The sequence below is a fragment of the Amphiprion ocellaris genome, chromosome 13 (assembly GCF_022539595.1).
Source record: "Amphiprion ocellaris isolate individual 3 ecotype Okinawa chromosome 13, ASM2253959v1, whole genome shotgun sequence".
Taxonomy (NCBI): domain Eukaryota; kingdom Metazoa; phylum Chordata; class Actinopteri; family Pomacentridae; genus Amphiprion; species Amphiprion ocellaris.
In genome coordinates, this window is record NC_072778.1 from 14,542,822 (window position 1) to 14,565,989 (window position 23,168).

Here is a 23,168-nt window from a genome sequence, read left to right on the forward strand (position 1 = left end):
AACACCATCTGATATCTGGTGTGGATCAGCATATTTGGAGAGAGAAAAAAATGCCCCCATGTACTGTAGACAACTTAGTGGGCATGATACTGTACATTTATAAATCCCACTGAAAGCCTCAATACAATCTGTAAGACTAATTCCATGTCAGCCTTTAACATATAAAATAGTCATGTTTACAAGAAAAAAAAAATCAGCTCAAGGTTGACAAGATACCACAAGCACCTCAGCCCAATTAAAAATAACTGCATCTAACGTAGCTTCAGGGCAGAACTGTCTTGATTCATGAACCGAGTCAACAACAAAGCTCTTTTCAAAGTCTTTATTGACAACACCAGAAACTGTGAATTTGAGCAAATCCTCAGCCCGTGTTCTTCGTTTCCACTCGGAGAAAAGGTTTCATCCGGAACTCAACAGAAGGCTGCGCCAGCATCTGAAAGACGCAACAAAAGACTGATTATTTCTGGAAATTGTACAATATAAATCAATTGGTACGGATTTCCATAGTTGAATTTTACGCCAATGTTATTCCATTTTATTATGTCAAAGGACATCTACAACATTTAAAAAGTGGGTTTTAACATCGGTTTAACAGAACATTTACACAAGTTTTGGACAGACTTAGATGACTTTATTAATCCCTGGAGAGAAATTAAGGTGTTACAGCAGCATGGATATTCAAATCAACAGAATGTGCAAGAATGACAGAAAATGAGAATGTGCTTGGATGTGCAAATGACATAAGAAGGTGCAGGTGAGTTTACAGATATGATGAAGTGTCCACTATGTAATGATCAGATTATACTATATTTGTCACAATCGACCATGATACTTTTCTTTTTGTATCACCAACACTTAATGGGAATTAAGGGATTACCTTCACTGGTGCACTGCGGGTTAATTCCTCCACTACAGTGAGGACATATTTCCGGTACGTTGCAAGGTCAGTTTCCTTGAAGCGATGCTCATCCTGCAATGAGAACACAATATTAATATGTGGCCCTTTTCCTAACTATGTATTAAATAAAAATCTGAAATTGATTTTGTAGGCCTGGGTCCGACTGCAAATTCGCTTCAGTGATGGTTTCCAGTTTGGCAGTTAGGACGGTGGTGTTCTTCCAGAGGTCTCCATTGTTTGAATTGGCATGCTTGTGGAAAAGGTTTCGATACTGAGCTTAATTTAAAATGGCTTTTAGATGTTTACCAAGAAAAAAAACTTACTATACCTATAATGTAATGTGGCCAATCATTTTACTGAGGTTGGGCGATTGGGTAAAAAGGATCATCTTTTTGAAGTCTCAGATGGCAAAATGGCTGTTAAAACTTTGACTGCTGAAAAGAGAAGAAACTTCTTGGGATGTTGCTGCACTTTTGACAATTTTAACTGATGAAATCAGACCACAATGAAACAGGCTCATTTCAGTTGACCATTTTGTCTTTTGTCCCCTGAGGCAAAAGTTGTCTTGAGTGGAGATTGCAATACAGGACAATGAGAAACTCATTTACAGATGAGAAACAAAGAGGTTTGCTTTGCTTACCAGCTGTTGACTATCGGTCGAGTTGCATTTGCTTGTTGTTGCCTTTGGTTTTGTCGTTGCATGCCATCAAATGGCTCTAGGGTGATGGATCCATTTCCAAGGAAACTACATTGGAACATTCTGACAGTAACATTTGCCTAACTTTGAAAACAGCAGCGTCCAGTTGGAAGCACATTTGTGTTAAAGATGAACTCATCTCACTCGAGCGTTGATATACCACGAGCAGACTTACCTAAGCTTTACAGAGAACTTTGTCAAGGAGATCATGTTGTTACTCAACATTAATGTTACTGTCTCTGGTCTTGTTTTGACAATTGATGAGCAGTGGTCAAGGTACAACTAAAACCTTTATTAGAGTAGGAAAGCCAGGGCATAGGGCATTCAGATTCCAACAGCACTGAATGTACAAAAACTAACACTCACTTGGTAACTGTATTGTGACATGAGCAAGAGAAATACTAAAAAAACAAAATCTTTTACACATAAAAAACTGGGAAAGTCAAGATACAGGTCAAAGCTAAGCTTTATATTTCACAGATTTAGACATGGCTACTTTGTCTTGTAGTCAGATTTCTTCCAAAACACGTGTTAAGTGTGCACGGAGACCAACGTTTGCTTTAATGTGACTTCCAAGTCCAGTTCAGTATCTGCTGCGAGCCATTCCCCTATCGGCTCGATTGCCACCACGGCCACCACGTGGCCCTCCACGACTTGAGCTGCTGTACGAGTCACGAGGAGGGTAGCCTCTCTCGGCAGGGGGAGCTGGGCCCCTTTCCTGCCTGCCCATTCGCTCACCACGGCTAGGGGGATATGGGTCACTCCGACTGCTGGGATAACTGTCACGACTGCCATAGCCATCCCGGGAACTGCTTCCATAGTCATCGTAACGACTGCTTCCACTGCTCCCACCATAGGATGGTGGGGGGCCCCGTGAGGGTGGGGCGCTGCGAGAGTTACCTGCAGGGTCAATGGTTCAGGTAATTGGCAAGGTTCAATTTATACATTTTCTTGCACCGTCAAGTGCTCACGTTTTGCCAATGGAATTCATTCTGTTAAATAAATTTAATGGATGACATGTTTAAATGTCTCACCATTTTATCAAACTTAAATTTAACATGGATATTTAGTTGATATGCACGGTAATGTATCCAAGCACAGGGAATAAATAGGCAGTATTACCCATTTCAGCATGCCATTGATTTGAGTAGTCATTTTTCCTTTAAGAGCTCCGTGTAGGTAAGGACGAGGCTTTCAGAGTTGTCTTGATGTTTTTGAAGGTTACTCCTTGAGGGAGTGCTTTGCTAGGCAACACTTACTGAACAACGGATGTTTCCAAGGATTTTTGGGGGTTCCTTATGGTTGCAAACTTTCTGAGGCACATCAAATAGTCTGCGTTATTTCTGCATATTGCCACACAATGACTTTCTTGATGAATGCAGCGGTATTAGGGACTGTGATTTTTGAGTACAGCTTCTGAGTTACATTTTTGGTTTGGGTTGGGATGCCAATGGTTACTTAATTCTAACAATATGAAAATATGCAACTTGGATGCAGGTCTGGGAAAGAAAAAAAGCTCTGCAATGCTGTTTCCTCTGAGGAGGCGAAAATCTGCGGTTTCTTGTGACTGGACAAGGCGGCAGCCAATGCTATGATTTGGTTGGTTATTTGTGCAGTTTTTCTCTGCGCCAGTGGTGATCTGTTTTCATTACACTCATGGAGATGTATCTTACCGTAACCATCATATGAATCTCGGTAAGAGCCACCACTTGGACGATCCATGTAGCTTCTTGGTTCCCGGCCTCCTCCATAACCATCTCGGTCACTGCACAATAGGAGGAAATGTTGTTTGATAACCAGAGGATATCCAATCCCAGTTTCTAACCTTCTGTAATAACCCGCTCTCATACCTGTATCCTCTTGACATTGAGCCATAATCATCTCGGGAACTGGAGTTAGAATATTCCCTGTACGAGTAATCTCTGGGAGGAGGTCCATAGTCCCTCGAATCTCTGGAATTATAATCTCGACTGGAGTAGCTGTGAAACATAGCACAATTAATACAAAGCTTCAACCATAATATATTGGTGTGTTAAATAATTTCACATGCTACTTGGCGATTAAAATTAGTTTTCAAAATTAGGATTAAATTTCAGTTCACAATTACATTTTTTAAAAGATCTATACAGTTGTTGTTCAGTTTTCTACAATACTAAAACAACAGAAAACTTTCTTTGATTATCACATGAACTAAGAAAAGGATAACTGCGTCAGATTTAAGCAGAAAAACGTGGTGAAATTTATATAATACTTACTCTGAACTAAAATGCTTCTTTACCAAATCTGTTTCCACTTGTTTTCATTTTGTCTAGTGTTAGTTTCAGTTCATTTTCACTGTCACAGTCTCAGCATGTAAAATGTTGTACAGAAATGTCAAACACTCCAAACTGTACAGTATCTTGGGGTTGTCACAATAATTTGACACTAGTGCATAATGTAACTAAACACAAAATGTCCTACCTGTCTTTAGAGTTGTAATGGTCATCTCTTGGTGACGTATAATCATCTCTCCTGGACATCATGGAGTCTCTGCGAGGTGGAGGTGGACCATAAGGATCCCTGTCCCTTGACATGGGTGCTGGAATGACAAAGAGGCTAATTATTCACCAAAGAATCATGAGATACAAGCAGCCCATCTCAGTACATGAAATCTTAAGGCCAAAACATGTATTCAGGTCTACACAGATAATTCCAAGCAGGCATTTAAAAAAATATTTACACATCTCCTGCTGCATTAAAATTGAGCTCACAGAAATTAATTCTATCACACTTACGTCTGCTCATGGGACCAGATGGGGCGGACCTCTTGGGTGGGGGACCTCCATTACGAACTGGGGGTCCCCGCTTCATTGGAGGGGGACCTCTGGATGACATCCCTTTAAAGAAGGGTTCTACACTCCCTGAATTATCATAGTAATCTTTTAACAGACAAGAAAAGCAAAATGAACACATTAGGCTCAAACAAAACTACACTCAATTACAGTATTTTAATAGTGCACACATTCATGTATGTCACTAACTCAACTAACCACAACAACTCTATAACTTGCCTCTGGATGGGGGGCCCCTCATGCCACCAGGGCCACCTCTGGAGCCACGCGGACCTCTGGGTGGACCACGACTGCGGGAGTGCATGGGTGGAGGTCCTCGTCTGCCAGCACTCTCAAACTGAGGCTTTGTAGCTTGCTCCACTTTAATAGGCTTTCCATCAAGGGACTGTGGCCAAACAGTTACGATTACAATCTAGATTTTAAGCACATTTGAATTAAAGACTAATGCAGATTAAAGACCGCACTCACCTTCCCATTCATCTCACGCGCTGCATCCTTTGCGTCAGCGGGACTTTCGAAAGTAACAAATGCAAACCCTCTGGATTTGTTTGTTTCCCGGTCCTTCATCAGAAGAACTAAAATAAGGAAAAACAAGGTGGAAGTTTATTTGTGTAAATATATATTATCTGCAAAGGTGTAAAAGTAACCCATTTTGCTCCCGTTCAAGTAGAACAAAGGAAAACACTTATTACTTCTCTAAACTCTAACCAAAACTTATTTTCGGTTTTAATGTGCCTTCTTCACAGTTCAGTGCTTTTCTCATTTCCTGCTGCAACACTAAACTCCTTTTATAGGAAACAATGTGTTTTCTGATAACAGTTAGTAGTGAAAAATAGATTTTACGTTAGGTTAAATATAAATGGGGACTTGAAAACGATGCAACAGGAAGAAATGGGAAAAATAACAACAAACTGTAAAACTGGAGAGTTAGTAGTTACGTTTTTGATTCAAAAGGACTTAAAAAGATTTCCCCACATTTTGTAAACAACAAAATTATTCACAGATTTCTAAAGTTACCGAATTTAGCCTCAACTTAAAACACACGTTAGCTTTTACGCGTCCAGCCAAGTTAGGCCACATATTTAGGACACAAAACGCGCCAAACAGCAAAAACCGGATACGTTTCAAAATAAGCTTTAAACGAATTGAACTGATAATTATATGACCAAAAGTCATTCGCACCTTCGACAATCCTGCCATATTTGCTGAAGTACTGCTCCAAGGCCTTCTCGGTGGTCTCTGTGTTCAGCCCACCGATAAAGAGCTTCCCCGGTCGGTCTGCTTCTGCCATGCCGCAAAATCGACTAACTGCAACAAAAGCAGGGTTGTATGCCGTCATTTGCAATTTGGAACATAACACAACTTAGATATACTGTATTTCCCCGCGTCAGATGTTTCTGTAATGCCTACCTTGCTGCTGGCGAAAGTCTTGTGCTGTTGAATGCGCAAAATGGCGATAAAAACGAGGCAATGGATTTAGCTAATAATTTGTTAGCTAGCAAGTATTCAAGTTACTGACAAAGAACAAGCGCCAACACGTTACTTTTAAAACGCATAAGGAAATACTAAAACTTATTGAAATTAAGCATGCAAGCACGAAGCTAGCTGCTACCAACCTGCGCTAACGCGGCGGGTTTCTTAAAGCTATAATGACGGTGAGCAACGGTTCTTCTCTCTTCCTTTTCCGCGCTCTTCTTCAGCTCCGGCCCCGGCAGACCAGACGGCTCCGGGCGCAGCGTCGCCACCTAGCGTCCAGAACGACAATCAAGATTATTCCATCGGCCCAAGTGGTAGGAAAAAAATCAATTATTTATCTCCGTAAAATAATATTACAAAAGCCTACGGGTACCTCAATACTTTTCTTATGTGCAATGCTTTAATATAAAATGCTACTTTGACCAAGAATTAGGCAGATAATTCATAGTTAATATTTGTCTGTTGCAAATATACTGTTATTCAAGCATGATGTTCACAATAGCAAATTCTCATGAAGAGGAAATATTTTTTTGTTTGTCATTGCAATAAGGCCGAGCCACTTAGGGTCACTAGCAGCCAACCTTAATGTCCATGACAGAAATGTTTCGTTTCTCAATCATATTGAATGGCTGAGGTATTCTCAGCTAAAATGCTGCTGACTTTGTACAATACAGCACCTATACAATATGTTTGCACTAAGAGCAGTATTCTCTGCTTGTTGCATTATATTTTCACTCTGGCAATTGTCATTTTTGCACTACTGTATATACATATTCTTCCCTTGATGTGTAAATATATGTATGTTTGTTTATTTTTTCTTTATTTATTTCCTCTATAGCTATTTACAAAACAAACAAAGAAAAAATGAATGAAAGAAAGAAATATGCATACCGTTTATATTATACATCTCCATATTCACAAATTCCACTGAATGTGAAAAATAACCATTCACAGGTTTATCATATGTGTAGAACAATTATCTTAATGTTTTATACTACTATATTTTGCTTTATAATTTGAATTTGATTGAAATCTTCTCCTGCCTGGCTTTATGGGCCATATTTTTATTGCTTCCTGTCTGATAACTTGTACAAGTACTCCTTTCAGCTCAGGTTGTTTGATACGTGCTGAATCAATAAACTTGATTTGATTATTTATCTTTATCAGATTTATTCAAGAGATGATTGCAGAAGCCTTTGCTCCTTTTTAATAACAAGTTTCTCTTTCAATTGCGTTTGTAAAGAAACAGGAATGTTGACTGACGGTTGGTTTAGCAGCGTCAGTCTTCCACCGTGTCACTGATGATTTACCGAGTTTTCCCTTGTCAGTGTAAAACCGATGGCGATGTATGTGCACACTTTGGATGCGTAATTTAATTTTATATTTTATTAATAACACGAATATATACTAAATAAATTCTACAAAATATATTTGACCAGTTACACATTATTAAATCGTGCATACTAAAGAGATTACATATTATGTTCATTTATTTTGAAGGGAAAGTCTTGTGATAGCTGTGTACGTCACCAACGTCAGCGACGTACTGGTGGCTCAGACAGTCCACCTCAGTCTCTGCTTCCCGAACACAGAGACCCAGCTCTCAGCTAACCACAAACAGCTAGCAAACAGCACCTTCCCGCACAAAAGGAGCTCTGTCCTTTGCACCAGTTAACCAAAAGTTCGAGGAACCACGTCGGCGACAAAAATGAAGCGGCGGATACATCTCGGTCTGGTACTGGTCTGCTCGCTTGTCTCGTATTTCTGTTCGTGCTCGGCGTTTTATCTTCCGGGTTTAGCCCCAGTGAGTTTTTGTGAAGACGGCAAAGGTGGCGAAGATTGCCAGGTATGTTTTATTCGTCAGACTCACAATTATTATCTAACATTGTGAATTTTTGTGCCGAAAGTTGAATTTGGTCGTTAGTAGCAGCGTGTTAGCTCCCTTAGTCTTGCTAGCTAACCAGTCCTCTCCTAGGCCCCGGCTATTCCCTGGAACCCGGACACTAGCATAATGTTCTGATACATGGCTGCTTGTTTTCGTTGGCAGTCGCAGTTATTTCCAAGGAATTACATAAATATAATATATATACTTCCTGTTGGGTTAAAGTATTTTACCAGCCCACCACAAGACTTAGTACATTTACCCCGAGGCTGATGACAGAGAATAGCCACCATTGTACTACTCCTGACGTTACCTGGCGCTGTCCAGGTAAGTTGGGCTGACAGATCAAATAACCCCTGTATTCATAACTGAGTTCAGCATATTGAGCTGCTACAGCTTAGTCTTTAGTTGCGACTAAGTATTTTTTTACATCAGTTGCACAAATGGGCTTGGATCATGAGCACCTGTCATGTTTTGACAGATTGTAGCCCGCCGACTGACTTGTGAGGCAGCTTTGTATTAAAAAAAAGCTATTTCTTCTTCTTTACAGACAGTGATTCAGCTCTTTGTCAATCGCTTGGACTCTGTAGAGTCAGTTCTGCCTTACGAATATGATGTGTAAGTACATTTAATTTATTCTCTATGCCATTTTTTTCAATATCTGGTTGTATGTTTTCAAGCTCAATATTTTCTCATTGTGCGTGACAATCTGAAAATGTGTTAAAGGTTCGACTTTTGCAAAGACGCTAAGGAAATGAGGCCATCTGAGAACCTTGGACAGGTGCTGTTTGGTGAACGAATTGAGTCTTCCCCATACAAGGTGAGAGTTAACAGAACATCCAGGCCTGTGTGGTGGTTATGATATCCACTTCAGCTCTGTTTGTTTCGTGAACTCGCTTGACGTTGCATGACTCTCCCCTTCTTTTTACAGTTCAATTTTAAACAAGATATCAAATGCAAGGCAGTGTGCACAAAGAACTACCACAAAGGCAACCAGGAGGAAACAGTCAAACTGGAATTTCTCAAGATGGGAATGCAGCTTAACTATCAGCATCACTGGTAAGTTGACAAGTTACTCCACTCTTGTATTTTATTATTTACACCTGAGTTTAATTATAGTATGGAGTACTTTGAATGGAGCATGAGCAAGAAAAAATGTTGGCAAACAGACATGAATGCAGACTGCTTACCAAGACATTTGCTGAGGTTAACCAATTATTATTTCAGGATCATTGACAACATGCCAGTGACATGGTGCTATGATGTAGAAGATGGCCAGAAGTACTGCAACCCGGGCTTCCCCATTGGCTGCCTTGTAACATTAGATGGAAGAGTTAAAGATGCTTGCGTTATCAATGTGAGTTGTGACATCTGTCTTTGAATTCCTATCTACTTAACATGATATGTTTTTCCATAGTTGGTTGTCAGTTGTAATTGTTATGAGCGGGCTTTTGAGCCTTACCATACCATTCATGGGTGGGGTGTGATGAATTTTATTATGAATTAGAGGTGAGCCCAGTGCGCCATGTATTTTCACGTCCGTTGAACTTTACTTTGACTTGACACTGACTCTAACTATTCCTGCTTGGCCAGCAATACCTGTAGAGCAGTATGTCTCTTTCTGTCAGTGTCACAGGGAGGAGGACTGAGCAGGCAATGAAAGATGCCTCAAAGTTTAGTCTATGCATTCAAAATGTAATCAAGGTTGTCTCTCTCTAAATATTGATATTCTATTAGAAAATACGTACTTGTCAACCTAAAAAAGAAAATGTATTTTTATATATATTGTTTTGTTTTTTGTTGTTTTTTTTCTCTTTTTTGAAAATATTTTTGCATTTGTAAGGTATTTAAGGCTCTTTAATTCCCTATCGGTACATTTCCAGCTACTCATTGCCCTTGAATGTGTCAAAGGGTGTCAAAAAACATAATTTACTATCCACATTATTCTGTCTGTCCAGTTTTCATAATAATGTTGACCACTTTGCACATCGTGTGAGTACTTATTCAACATATAGGATTCTCATAGGGCGGAAGTAAAGTCATTAATGTAACAAAACATATGATATCGTCGAATTTGATAAACCAAAATGGTAATATAAAGGAATGTATTTGATATCTATGACGTTTTAAGTCATTTTGAACAATCTTCATGATCATATATATTTTTCAGGCCGAGTTCAACAAGAAGAACACGTTTTACGTCTTCAACCATGTAGACATCAAGATCACGTACCACAGTGGAACAACAGAAGGATGGAGGGGAGCTCGGCTGGTTGCTGCCACTATGGAGCCGAAGAGGTAAATGTTGGCTGGATAGTAGATAAATGCGATACCAATATATTTTGGTTTTGCTGATCCTCTTCAACACGTTGTAACTAAAATGACTGCTGGCCATTCCAAATCAATGTGTGATTCAATAATAATCTCACATGAAGGTGTTTTGTGTTTTGTGCACAACAGTATCAAACAGGTCGATGAGAAAACCCTAAATTGTGAAACCGGTAATCCAATGGAGATTCCTGGAGAGTTCGACAATGATATGTCAGTAGTTTACACCTACTCTGTCCAGTTTACGGTAGGCCTCCTAACTATACGACAAATAACATTGCATAACTAAATTTATCTAACTAATATACACCACTTGCTATGTGACAGTGAGAAATATAACATTTTTACAGGAAGACAATAGTATCAAGTGGGCTTCTCGGTGGGACTACATCCTGGTCTCCATGCCTCACACCAACATCCAGTGGTTCAGGTCTGAAGATTTTATTTACATTGTGCACCACAGAAATACTCTCCCCAAAACTCCATGGCTCTTGATGTTTGCTAGTTGATGTAAGGTATGTGTCTTTTATGTTTTTTTCAGCATCATGAACTCCCTGGTCATTGTTCTCTTCCTGTCTGGTATGGTTGCCATGATCATGCTGAGAACCCTGCACAAGGACATTGCCAGATACAACCAGGTGGACCAGGTAAAGTCATTGTGGAGCTGATCCAGATGTGTAAACGAAGCACCAGCATACATGTGAAGTGCAGTTGTTACAATTAACCAGAGTATACTTGAGCAGTTTCATTTGAATATCATCGGTTATTGTCTTGTTTGTGCACAGCAGATCACCATATTGCCTCAGTGAAAATTAACAGTTCAGAGTATCACAGTTTTGAAAATAAATAAATAAAATCACATCCAACACCTTCATAATATTTTAACGAACAGTCTTACTTTTAGACCGATGCTTATATATTACTGAGTTTATGTAATCGGGGTTTAAAATGTTACTTAATTTCTGTGGTTGTTAGTATTTCTTAGTCCCCCAGTGGATAATGAAATAATTAGATTTTAGTTGAAGCATTTAAGTTACAAATATTGGCGATTTAAGCGTTCACTTGGCACTTACAGGGTGTTTACTGGTTATCTTCATCACAGTTTTATGATTAATGCTTTAATTTTGCAGTGTGAAATGCCACCCGGAACCCAAAATTATAAATATGTTGTCACACTTCACAGGCAAACTTGATAAAGATTCCACCGACCAAGGAAAAATCCTTCCTACCCTATGTAAGCTTATTGAATACTGTTGTGAACCAAACCTTTTGCGGTAATTAAATCAGGTATTTGGGTGTGTATGATTGTGGCAAAGAAGCACATTAGAAAAAAATGTAAAATGTGGTGTGGACATTTTTTTTTTAGAAGTTTAATACTTTCAGAAACTACACATTTTCAAGATAAAGGTTCATACTTAAGAATTGACTGAGGAGCTTTTCCACACCAAATTTTACATCTTTTGATAAAATAAGTTTTCTCAGTCTTCACCTTATTTTGCTTTGCTAACAGGTGTCAGATTGTGAGGTAGCACTCACTGATTGGTGGTTGGTGAACCATTAACTTTTAACATCAAAGGTTAATTAGCTCTTTAATTGTATTGCTGTCTGCTTCCTGTCACAGGAGGACGCACAGGAAGAGTCAGGGTGGAAGCAGGTGCATGGAGATGTTTTCCGTCCCCCCAGGAAAGGGATGTTGCTTTCTGTGTTCCTGGGACAGGGCACACAGATCTTCATCATGACATTCATTACTCTCTGTAAGTGCTAGTTTACATGACGTTATACAATGTAATACTGGCATTAGTAACAGAAACTGAATTTGACACTCATTGTTCTGAACTGCAGCTTAAGGAGTGACACCAGTCTCACATTTTCTTTGCATGATTCTCACCACAACCTGTATAATGTTTGAGTCAGTATTGCACTAACCTCATTGCTATTATCCTGATGTTCAGTTCACATTAATCAGTTCATATTATTGAGCATCAAAACGGGGTGCATGTGAAAACTGTGGATGTGCAACTTTTAAGATAATGCAGGTCAAAGCTCAGGTCAGCTTGTTGTCTCACTAGACATACCTCTTTAATACTTTCCAAGCCAAAATATTTTAAGAAGTTCAGATCAAGTTTGAGGGTCCATCTGCAGGAGTCACTAAAAGAAAGTGTACTGTGTTATCCACTAAGAAAACTCTTAAAGACACCTTGAATCCAACTTTCATCTGTATAGTCTGAAATTACAGACAGAAGACAGGAGTAGCATTTAAGGCTGTCTTTGTATTTGTATGATGTGTCTAAATAAGTGCACTGACCACTGACTGTTTGTCCACTATAGTCCTGGCCTGTTTGGGTTTCCTGTCTCCGGCCAACAGAGGGGCTCTCATGACATGTGCTGTGGTACTCTGGGTTCTGCTGGGCACGCCTGCCGGCTACGTGTCTGCACGTCTTTACAAAAGTAAGAGTCCAGTAATAACTATCACAAATTACAGTCTTAACAAACAACACAGATGGTGTCACAGTCAGTGTGATCGCTCATATCATCATCTCATTCTTGTCTGTTTCTGTTCTCAGCTTTTGGAGGTGAAAAGTGGAAGACAAACGTTCTGCTGACAGCACTCTTGTGCCCAGGGTATGTCCACTTGCCATATTGTTTAGCTACTGCTCACTTTTATGTTTCGTTTTTGCAGTTGATTGCTGGAGTTTCACATTTGCTTCGTCTTTGGATTTGTACACTGCTGTTATCCTACTCATATGTATTATCTTTCTCTGTGTTGCTGTCCACCTGTCTTCCCTAGCATTGTGTTTGCAGACTTCTTCCTAATGAACCTGATCCTGTGGGTGGAGGGCTCCTCAGCTGCAATCCCCTTTGGCACTCTGGTGGCCATTTTGGCTCTGTGGTTTGGAATCTCTGTGCCCCTCACCTTTGTTGGTGCCTACTTTGGATTCAAGAAACCTGTAAGTTAGGCCTCCTAATTTGTTCATTTGCCTCACTTAACAAATAAATGTAGATGAAATGTGTGTGTATTTAAGAGTTTATCTTTTGATATCTATACTTGCTCCTGTGCAGGCTATCGAGCAACCAGTGCGAACAAACCAAATTCCCCGTCAAATACCTGAGCAGTCCTTCTTCACCAAACCAATCCCTGGTATTGTAATGGGCGGAATTCTGCCCTTTGGCTGCATCTTCATCCAACTTTTCTTCATTCTCAACAGCATTTGGTAAGCGGACAGGAATGCTGTCTTTGCTAAGTGATCTGCAAAAGCCAACTGCTCATCGCCATGTGTTGTTTCATATTCAATAATCTGGATTGTTTTTGCTTCAGGTCTCATCAGATGTACTACATGTTTGGATTCCTGTTTCTGGTTTTCATTATTCTACTCATTACCTGCTCTGAGGCAACCATTCTGCTGTGCTACTTCCACCTATGTGCTGAGGTACGTGAATATTCAGTCCTGAATTTTTCCTCATTTGTCGAACTTTAGTTCTCGTCTGGTCCAGACTTCAGATGCCATTTTCTTGTTACTTGATCCTAACGTCATCTTTTTGTGTCTAAAGGACTACCACTGGTGGTGGCGTTCCTTCCTGACCAGCGGCTTCACAGCAGTGTACTTGTTCATCTATGCCGTGCACTACTTCTTCTCAAAACTGCAAATTATTGGAGCGGCCAGTACTATACTCTACTTTGGATACACTATGATTATGGTCCTCATCTTCTTCCTCTTCACAGGTGAGGCCCTTAGTTAAAGTTAAAAAAAAGTAGCTCTTTCGGTAGTAAAAGTGTTTTCCTACTTGCATGTTGCAATTTTTTTTTTTATTCATGAGCCTAATATAGCCCTTATATAAAAGTCACAAGGTATTTTCTATATACTTTATCTTAAAAACAGCTGCACAGCAATCTCAATTTTTTTATTACCAGTGAAGAAGCAGCAATAGCTTATTGTGCCTCTGAGGCAGAGTGGGGTGTGTAGTTTTATATGTATGGCTTACATTGTTTGTTCAGTGTTTCTGAAGGGCTGCAAACAAAAGTTCAAATGTAGTAAGAGGATTCAGGATCCTGTTCATAGGAAGTAACCACCAGGAAGTCAGTCACAGTATTGCACAACATTTGTTTGCTTGTCATTTTACCGAAACACGCGTTGACCTTTTCATGTTTTTACTGCCTGTGCAGGAGCACTGTGTCAGACGAAGTTGAACTCTGAACTGTAATTTAGTTGGAAGCTTAAAAGACTTTGAGACACAAGAGTGGAATGTTCAGTCAATCTTGGTCAGATCTATTTTTGCAGACCTGTTTTTGTCAGTTGTAATGTATGTGGTTTGCTGTTTTATGATCCAGAGCAGAGTTTTATCAGGGAATTCCTCTGTTTGTTATTTTGTTAGTTGATTTGCTGACCATTTTTGTTAGTCAGCTGTGCATCTTCCAGTTGCGCATATCTGTGTTAAAAGAGACAACGATTGACACGTGTTGACATGACAACAGCTCTCTCTGGCCCTGTCAGGCTTCCTTGCAAAACTATTCAAGTGAGACTAGGGTTGTGTGTGCAAAGAGGATAATATTAAGTACCAGATAACAGGCGAATACAAGCCTAGTCTATATGTCGCCCAGAAATATATGGCACACCATGATGTCAGATGATGACATACATCCCGGTGTTATACTGTCATTAGGCCAGATAAAAGTTAGTCTGTAGCCCTGCTTGTCATTGCAGTGCTGTTTGACAATATCTTAAGACAGAGCCCTAAGTAGCAGGGGATGACATGTCAAAAGATTATCACCAAGAAGTAATCCAAGGATTCAAGGAAAAGATTATCAGTTTCCCTCCTAGCTTCCGGTTTTGATCTAAATAATCCTAATCTCTTACATTTGCCTTTCTTAAGTTATTATTTAACTGTCTGTCTTTTTCACCTCATCCCAACTTTGATCACAACCTAATTCGGGATTCTGCTGCGTGGCCCCCATTGAGCAGTCAGATAGGACTTTTATACCCCAATGAATTGATCCAGGATTTTGATCAGTCTGGCTTATCAACACTGCAGAGCTCAGGCAAATGTGCTCTTTGCTTGACAAATCGAAGTGCTTGTGCTGGTGTTTCCTGGAGATTGCAGCCCCAACCCTGTCAAAAGTATTTTTTTTAAGCTTTTAGTAAATGAAATTTGGTTGTGTAGCGACACCAACTGGCTGTACAAGATGACACTTTGTGTTTTTTGTATCTGTGCTCCAGAACTTTGCGGGCTTTCTTTGATTTTGCATTTTATTCACTAATATATAGTGCAAGGAACAGATGTACAAATGCAGCCCATCCTATGCAGATTTTTTTTTTTATTGTTTTATAGTTGCATGCTCTAGAGATGATATCTGTGTGATAAGATTGTAAAATAATACTTTCTGAACACTTCTTAAAATCTGTGTTTTTTGTCCTAGGTACAATTGGCTTCTTCGCTTGCTTCTGGTTTGTAAATAAGATCTACAGTGTGGTCAAAGTGGACTAGAGGACTGGGGGAAGGATTAACTCCTTGCTGCCACAGTACTGGCCTCCTCCGTGCTGGCTGTGCGATAAAGTGGTCTGATTGGACATGAACTGAAAACATCATGTATCATAGAAACAAACCTGAAGAGCAGAGCCCGTCCTCTTTTGTGCTTTAAACTTCTGTTGCTATTTTTCTTTTTTTAAAATATATATAATTTTGTGTTCACTGTTGACCAGTAATATTTTGAATGGCGCCTTGAAAATCAGTGTGGGTTCCAATGGTCTAGTTGTCATGGTGAGCGGTTTGTTTGCTGGAATGTTTTTACTTTAATTTTCTAAAAAAGTAAAATGTTCTGTATTTTGCTTTTCTATTCCCTTATGGCTAAATGTTTTGTTTTTCATTACCTGTTCTGTAATGATGGAAAAATTGTGTGTACATATACTGTATAGAGAGAGAAAGAGCGAGAGAATGCTACTTAAAGATTGTCACCATAACAAAATCTTCCTTAGGAGTTTTATTCTTTGTGTTTTTTTAAGGTAAAAATGGGGCTATAATTCCTTAAATATCACTCTGTATTGTAGTTCAGAAATTATATAAAACACTGACATTGCTATGATACATGTCCATTTTCTTGAATTTAGGGTGGTTACGCTTGAAGCACATGTGTATCATAGAACTCTATGCTACAGCCACAGTGTATCACACAAGGATGATCTCCCAATAATGTGTGCAAGTTGTCTGGCCACAGGAAAGAATCTCATCTAGTTAATCATTACACAGTCCATGAATTTACTGATTAACGGTAAGTAAGACGCACCCTTTTAGACTTTAGTGGTTTGCTGAACTGTTAGCTACATAAAACACTGCTGCCTTTTGCTTCAAGCAGTGCGGAGTCATCACCCAAGGTGATAACATTTTTATGAATAAATGCAATTAATTCAAAATAAAGCCCATGTTTTTGTCTTTCAGCCACAAGAACTCTTAATATTTTGTTCCCTGTGATTAACCGCTTCCTTACTTCTCATGTCAGAATATAAGGCAGAGGATTGAGTGTTCAGTATATGCATTTTACTTTTCTTGGCTGATCACAAACCAAAAAGAGCAGAATTGGGGGAGATGATCTTTTCATGATGTGGTACAGTAATTGCAAAAATCCTCTGACACTTGATTCATGCCTGACTAATTTAGTGTAGTGAGTTATTCTTGGCCAGATCTAATTCTGTCTCCGTAGCCTACAGTAAAAGATTATACACTGACTGTAAAAGATATCGGATGTTTTCATGAATCACAATTTCTCAAAAACCTCATGTTATAAAACTTTGGCTTATGTTTAAATCTAATTTTATAGTTTACAAGCTTTTTAACCATCCCTGATCCTACCAACACATCAAAAATACAAGGACTACAGAGAATATATAACTACTATAAGAAGCAAACATTGCAAAAATGTTAATTTGTCCTCAAAACTATAATTTATTTCATCAGAAAAAAATAGTATTTTGTGTACAACAAAAATAGAAAGGTTTGTTTGATGCAAATTGTAGCTTTTATCCCACGTACAATCCACACTCGTACCTAAAACTGTATTTAAGATACATTCTAGATTACAGCAAACACATCTAAGAGCTCTGAGAAAACAGCAAACTGCTTCAAATCTTTCTCCTTCCACACCCCTCACTCTCCACAAATAGTCACATTTGTGTTTGTTTCACTCCATGTTCTGATCATAATGCACTATTTGTATTAGAACTTTAGCATTTAATTTGATAGTCATTCAATGTTTTATGTTAAAATTCTGTTTTATATTTCTGACTTTGAACATCATTTTAGTTTAGAAAGTATATTTCAGAGTCTTCGACACAACACACGAGGAAATCTTTGTCTCCTTCAGAATGTCTGACAGCGGAACTACTGGCTCTGATAATGTGATACTATAAATTAGGACCAATGACAAACATGAGCTCAATTAAAACTTCCAGCTATTACATTTTCTGAAGAGTAATGGATGCTGCTGCATGTGCAAACAAAAACAAACAAAAAAACCCAATATCCTCCGAAGGTCTTAATGTGTTCCAGTTGGTAGGATGTGCATTTAAAGAGCTCTGTAGTCTTGCTTTTATTTTTGTTCATTTTTTAAATGTTGAGAATTCCAATAATCTCTTTTTGTAATTTGTATACTGTATGTATATCTGCTTTTTTCTTTAAAGATCCTGCTTGTATCTAAAGTCAAACGTTGGTTGACGAGAGCAAAAAAAAAAGTACCTGTTTTGAATACGTCACACTTTTACACACGTTACATACAATTTACTTTTATTAAACAACAGACAGTGTTCCATGTTGAGTAGTGATACCAGAAATAATACAAAAGCACAATAGAAATCACAAAAATACGTAGTTATAAAGGACTTTAAAACATTATTTTCTCTTATTTGCTGATATACTGTAACACACACTGTCCTTCACAGAGCCTCTCACAAACTTGTTATGCAAGTTTGATTGTCAGCTATAACACTGTAGTTTGGATTTCTCCGGTGACCTGTTGAATGAATCAAGGTTCAAATCCATGACAGGTCCCGATAACTATCACAGTCTAATAATAATTATAATATTAACAATGATTAGAAGAAGAAGAATACACCATAAGCACCCTGGCTTATTCTGCCAAATATTTTTTTTCTCTTTACCAAAAAGGTATAAAAACAGAGACAAGACACACTTTTCAAATAATGCACATAATGTTGTGATGCACCCATGACATCCTTTCAACCTGCTGAACCGCCTCCCTCAGAGATGAGTCACGGCAAGCATACAGTGCTTACATAAGTACTCATCCTCGTCGTGGCTTTAAGCAGACAGGTAGTTCCATTAAAAAATACTATATCAGGAGGTGTCTTTACAAATCTACACGTGTCCAGTGGAATATATGAAATCTCTTACATAAGACCTTGCAGTGTGCAGCCTACATTAAATAGCTGGTGCAAAGAGTCCACTGGAGTTGTATTTTTATCACACCCTGCTCTCTGCACAATGTGGCTCTCCAACAAAAATACTCTGCTTTCTCAAAGAAAGGCTGACATTACAAAGGCAGCAAATATTGAGTCCAACTATACAGTGACACACTGAAGTAGAAAGCAACATTTCCACATCAGTTAAGCTTCAGTTAAAGGAAAAACAGGACTAAGACAAATGTGTGTGTGGCCATCCCATTAGAGAACACGGGAGTCACCAACACTTGTGTGTTTTGTAGCTGACAGGCACAATGAATCACTTTTCTACTTAGTTATTAAAAAAGGCGCTTTGATACTAAGAAGAGTTACTGCGACAGGGACGGACACGTACATATATTCAGTTATTCAACAAGATTCAGGAACTGAGACGGGCACTACAAATGTTTCTACAAGCAAATACCCTGAGTTCATAAATGAAGCTCGTCTGCACACAAAGACAGAACATCCTTCATCCTGCAACACGATCAAAGAGAACTAACACACAAAACGTTTAAAGGAGATTAAAGTGTTGTGCAGATGGACCTGCTGCAGTTTAACACTTTCATCAGAGACATTTAAGGCCCATAATTAGACCACAGTGGTCAGAACTATAGCTGCAACTGATATTTTCACTGTCAATTAGTCGGTCAGTTGTGTACTCTATTGAGTGTCAAAAAATTGAGAAAATGTCAATGAATGTTTCCTAAATCCCCAGATGATCTTTCTTTGGTCCACAACCCAAATATATTCAATTTGCAGTCATAGAGAAGTAAAGAAACCGGAAAATATTCAATTTTTGTTCTTTAAAAATTGCTCAGATCAATTGATAGATATCAAACAGCTTTGCATTAGTCTAATATTTGATTATTCATTGCAGCGCTAATCAGAACACCACAGCAGTTTCTGCCTTGACATGTCAAGTCCAGGTTTTGGCTGACTGATTAAAATCTTGATTTTTATTAACAGTAGCACAATGCTGCACACAATCTGACTCATGTGGTCCATGTATTAAATCTTAAAAACTGCATTTACATAGAACAAACACATCGCCACAGCCAGTTCTGTTACACATTCATAATGCAACAATGACGAGTGTTTCCAGACAGACACACTGTATGTGACATATGTGACAATCTAACCGATCTTATGACAAAATATGAAAACATCGAAATGTTGGTGATCAAGCTCCATTGTTCCTGATGCCAGCAACTTGAGAGTTACTAATCTGTTGTCTAGAAGCTTATGCATGAACACACTGCATGACAAATTCTTCAAGTACAAACAAATATGGTCAGTCCAATGAACACTCGAGGGCGGCTCATGTGTTTTGTTTGCTGTGGACCGTGAGCTCCCTCTCCGAGCTGAAACTGGTGGAGGTGGTTTCTTTCCGGCTGTCCCTCGACTTCCTCTCGAAGGTGGGAGAGGAGGACGTTGTGCACTCTTCCCAGGTCCGCAGAGGGAAGACCCGAGCAGCCAGGCTGGGCAGGTGAGGAGGAGCACCGGAGCGGCCTTCGGTGGTGGTGAAGCAGCTCTCCACGGTGGAGCTCTGGTTGGGACGGCCCTGCTTGCAGAAGAGCCCGCAGAGCAAAGCCAGGAATTCCTTCCTCACGCTCCGGTGCATGTAGCCGTAAATGTAGGGGTGCAGGCAGCACTGTAGAAAGAAGAGCACCAGGGCAAGGGAGGATAACCACGGGGGTACCGCTGCTCTGGTGCTCATAGATATGGTATTGAGGATGCTGTAAGGGCCCATGCTGAAGATATATGAAGCCATGATGACAAAAACTACCCGAGCTGCCTTGCACTGGTAGTGGAAACGTCTGTGTCTGACCCGAACGGGGTATCGTCTGGCTGAGTAGGGGCCTTCAGGTGAGCTGGCCTGCTGGGGCTGGGGTTGGGGTTGGGGCTGCTGCTGAGGACTGCTGGGTGGCTGGAAGTCCTGCGGGCAGGGCTGGGAGTAGGATTGCGTCTGTATTGGGTGCACAAGAGCGTTCTGCCTCCGGGCCGCTCTGAACACCATCCAGTAGCATCCGAGCATGATGAGCACAGGCAGCCAGAAGGAAAAGGTGGACACCACGACGGAGTAGGACAGACTGGAGGACCACACCACTGAGCAGACGTTATGGTGGCGGTCAAAGTCAATGACACCCCAGCCGTACAGAGGAGGGGTGCTCTGCAGGAAGCTAAGCACCCACGTACAGATGATGAGGTTGGTACCCAGGTGAGGGGTCATGCGGGTGGGGTAAGATAGAGGGTGGATGATGGCCAGGTAGCGATCCACAGACACGACTATGATGGTGTTGACCCCGGCGAAGGCGAACAGGTGCATGAGCACCACCAGGGCCTGGCACAGTCGAGCATCCAGGGGCCAAACACCAGGCACGGTGGCTGCGATGGCGAAGGGCATCACTAGCACGGTCTGGAGGAGGTCTGCCAGGAGGAGGTTGAGGACGAAACGGTTGGCCACATGAAGCAACTGAGGCTTCCTCTGGAACACCAGCAGGACAACCACATTCCCGAACAAGGACACGCACACGATCAGAGATATGAACACCATCTTCACCACGCTGTTCACGGTGGAGGACCACACCTGGTCCCGACTGGAGGTGGGAACACCGGTGAAATTTGTGCCCATAGTGGGCTCCTGAGAACTTGACATGGTTCATCTGACATCCAGCAGGTCAGGGTAGCTCCATCCTGGTGAGGAGAGAGAACCAGCTCAGGTGCTTTTTTTTTAAGGGTGTGAGAACAATAAGCTGCTGGTTGCTGGTGTTCCTTTTGTTTCTTTATTTCAGTGGATTCCAACATTCAACACGCATCTCACATTGTTCATCTGACATGACACACCATCCGTAACAGGTGAAAGCAGTCCAGGAGACTCATCCAGGAGTAGCTGGAGATTGTGAACACTGATTCGCTGCTCATGATTATCCCTTCACCCACCGAATAGGCCTTTTTCTTCTCGCAGCCCACATCTGCCGATTGAAAAAAAGAAGAAGAAAAAAAATGAAATTTGGCGACAGCAAATGCCAGCATCCACAGAGAGCGTCCAGAAGGCGTCAAATATCGCTAATCTGTGTACACTGATGGATGATACCTGGGAATGATCAGTGATGCTATGTTCTGCCGCTCGCTTTCCATCGCTTTGCTCCCATTTCAGCCCTCAGCTCCAGTCAATGGCAGCGAGCTTTCACGGCTCAGCTAACATACGCTGCGTGTCTTCACCCAGCGGGGGTCTCTCATCCAGACGAGCGTATCTTTCCGCCGCTGCTCTTTTCGGATTTCATGGCAGATCAAACATTTATTATTTCATCAGCTCCCCGATCCCTCCTCAGCAAAAGTATTAGGCTACTTACGGTCGAGTCCTGTCTCCGAGGTGCCAGAAAAAACAAGGACACCTGCACTGAAATCTCTCCCCCGCTGGAGCCTGTCACCGACCCCCGCCTCTCCGCCGCTTCTTTTTTTTTTTTTTTTTTATTACCCCTTTTGTAATGAATGTGCAAGCAACACTTTACACATACCGCACCAACCCCATTTTATTCATTCTGTTAAATCTGTCTTTTTATTTATTGGTTATTAGAAATTAAATAAGAATAATGAAAGAAAATAAAAACAAATACCATCCATATGAGGGCTGAACGTGCATATAGCATTATTATTTTTATTTTCAAAAAAAAAAAAATTGTCAACCAGAAATGTCTTTAATTTGCTCCCCGGGACAAAGAGCCTGGTTTCCCATTTGGCCACAGTTACCCGGATCTCGGTCAGTCTGGAAGATCTCCTTGGTAACAAGTGATTCAATCAGATGGCTGCTTATGTGATCTTCACATAATAGTATGTTTGTCAGAGAACAAAACAGCTGATTGCTTGTATACAGCGCTGTTCAGATTGGCACATTTTATTTATTTATTTACCTTTTTAGATTTCTTTTGATGATATCACAACACTAAGATATACTGCTGTATATTAAAGGCTACTTTTTACACTATAGAAATACTTCTGGAATAGAGCTGCACTCAGTTTATTTGCATAGATATCACCCCATATCTTGAGTAAAGAGTAGCTAAATTTAACAGCTAAAGAATTAGGTGAAGTCTGCACATGCACTACACAAATATTTCAGCCTCTTTCTATGCTTTTATTCCACATTTGCTAATGTTTTTGCATTTCTTTAGGTGATTTCACAACTGCTGCATAGTCAGGGCTCCTTGTTGCACTTTAAAATTCAACCAGGCGAATCTGCTCAATAGAATTGATTAAATAATTTGCAATCAGTTTACTTGAGTAGATTTCACCCAGTGTTTTGAGTAAAGAGTACCTAAATTTAACACACACAAAAAAACTGTGACGTCTGCATGATACACTACACAGTCATTTTAGCCACTTTGTATGCTTAACAGAAATTAGGTGAAGTCCCCATGACAGATTGGACAACTAATTCAGTCTATTTGCACTGTTATTCTGATTTTTTTTCAGGTTTCTTTAATATCACACCACTAAGATACAGTCCTACTACTATATAGACCACTACTACTCAGTAGAATTGATGAAACAATTTGCATTTAGTTTGGTTGAGTAGATTTTAGAGCACCAAGATTTAGCCACTAAAAAC

At 40.1% G+C, this 23,168-nt stretch overlaps 3 protein-coding genes across 5 annotated transcripts; 1 reads left to right on the forward strand and 2 right to left on the reverse strand.

Moving 5' to 3' along the window:
* Positions 1-308: 308 nt before the first annotated feature.
* Positions 309-6,112, reverse strand: rbmx (RNA binding motif protein X-linked). Of its 2 annotated transcripts, XR_002745988.3 has the most exons (10): positions 5,837-6,112; positions 5,609-5,734; positions 4,895-5,001; positions 4,646-4,811; positions 4,370-4,513; positions 4,056-4,173; positions 3,446-3,574; positions 3,269-3,360; positions 878-970; positions 309-433 (listed from the first exon to the last, which is right to left on the reverse strand). XR_002745988.3 is itself a non-coding variant. In XM_035946656.2 (9 exons), the coding sequence occupies exons 2-9, from the start codon at positions 5,715-5,717 to the stop codon at positions 2,179-2,181; spliced, it is 1,182 nt and encodes a 393-aa protein (XP_035802549.1). In that variant the 5' UTR covers positions 5,718-5,734; positions 5,837-6,111; the 3' UTR covers positions 1,867-2,178. The 2 variants fall into 2 exon arrangements, 1 of the variants encoding a protein (XP_035802549.1); XM_035946656.2 differs by lacking the exons at positions 309-433; positions 878-970 and adding an exon at positions 1,867-2,495 and having other exon boundaries at positions 5,837-6,111.
* Positions 6,113-7,453: 1,341 nt separating this feature from the next.
* LOC111566326 (transmembrane 9 superfamily member 2) lies at positions 7,454-16,188 on the forward strand. 2 transcript variants are annotated; one of them, XM_023266873.3, is made up of 18 exons: positions 7,454-7,748; positions 8,335-8,402; positions 8,511-8,604; positions 8,716-8,843; positions 9,012-9,141; positions 9,955-10,082; positions 10,245-10,359; positions 10,463-10,542; positions 10,654-10,759; positions 11,296-11,346; positions 11,734-11,866; positions 12,441-12,560; positions 12,677-12,734; positions 12,901-13,060; positions 13,173-13,324; positions 13,429-13,540; positions 13,662-13,833; positions 15,526-16,188. In XM_023266873.3, exons 1-18 carry the CDS (start codon positions 7,611-7,613, stop codon positions 15,591-15,593), a joined length of 2,013 nt encoding a protein of 670 aa, XP_023122641.1. In that variant the 5' UTR covers positions 7,454-7,610; the 3' UTR covers positions 15,594-16,188. The 2 variants fall into 2 exon arrangements, with proteins under 2 accessions (XP_023122641.1, XP_023122642.1); XM_023266874.3 differs by lacking the exon at positions 11,296-11,346.
* Positions 16,189-17,865: 1,677 nt separating this feature from the next.
* On the reverse strand, positions 17,866-22,000 carry gpr101 (G protein-coupled receptor 101). Its single transcript, XM_035946652.2, has 2 exons — positions 21,654-22,000; positions 17,866-21,531 (listed from the first exon to the last, which is right to left on the reverse strand). Exon 2 carries the CDS (start codon positions 21,213-21,215, stop codon positions 19,878-19,880), a length of 1,338 nt encoding a protein of 445 aa, XP_035802545.2. The 5' UTR covers positions 21,216-21,531; positions 21,654-22,000; the 3' UTR covers positions 17,866-19,877.
* Positions 22,001-23,168: the final 1,168 nt, after the last annotated feature.

Bases quoted from the DNA above. Each gene is read 5' to 3' on its own strand.
- gpr101 (XM_035946652.2), bottom strand. From the start codon at position 21,215: ATGTCAAGTTCTCAGGAGCCCACTATGGGCACAAATTTCACCGGTGTT.
- rbmx (XM_035946656.2), bottom strand. From the start codon at position 5,717: ATGGCAGAAGCAGACCGACCGGGGAAGCTCTTTATCGGTGGGCTGAAC. The intron at 4,812-4,894 runs GTGAGTGCGGTC...GTTTGGCCACAG, and splicing joins CGCGTGAGATGAATGGGAAG to TCCCTTGATGGAAAGCCTAT. The intron at 3,361-3,445 runs GTATGAGAGCGG...CCTATTGTGCAG, and splicing joins TCAATGTCAAGAGGATACAG to TGACCGAGATGGTTATGGAG.
- LOC111566326 (XM_023266873.3), top strand. From the start codon at position 7,611: ATGAAGCGGCGGATACATCTCGGTCTGGTACTGGTCTGCTCGCTTGTC. The intron at 7,749-8,334 runs GTATGTTTTATT...TCTTCTTTACAG, and splicing joins AAGGTGGCGAAGATTGCCAG to ACAGTGATTCAGCTCTTTGT. The intron at 10,543-10,653 runs GTCTGAAGATTT...TGTTTTTTTCAG, and splicing joins ACCAACATCCAGTGGTTCAG to CATCATGAACTCCCTGGTCA.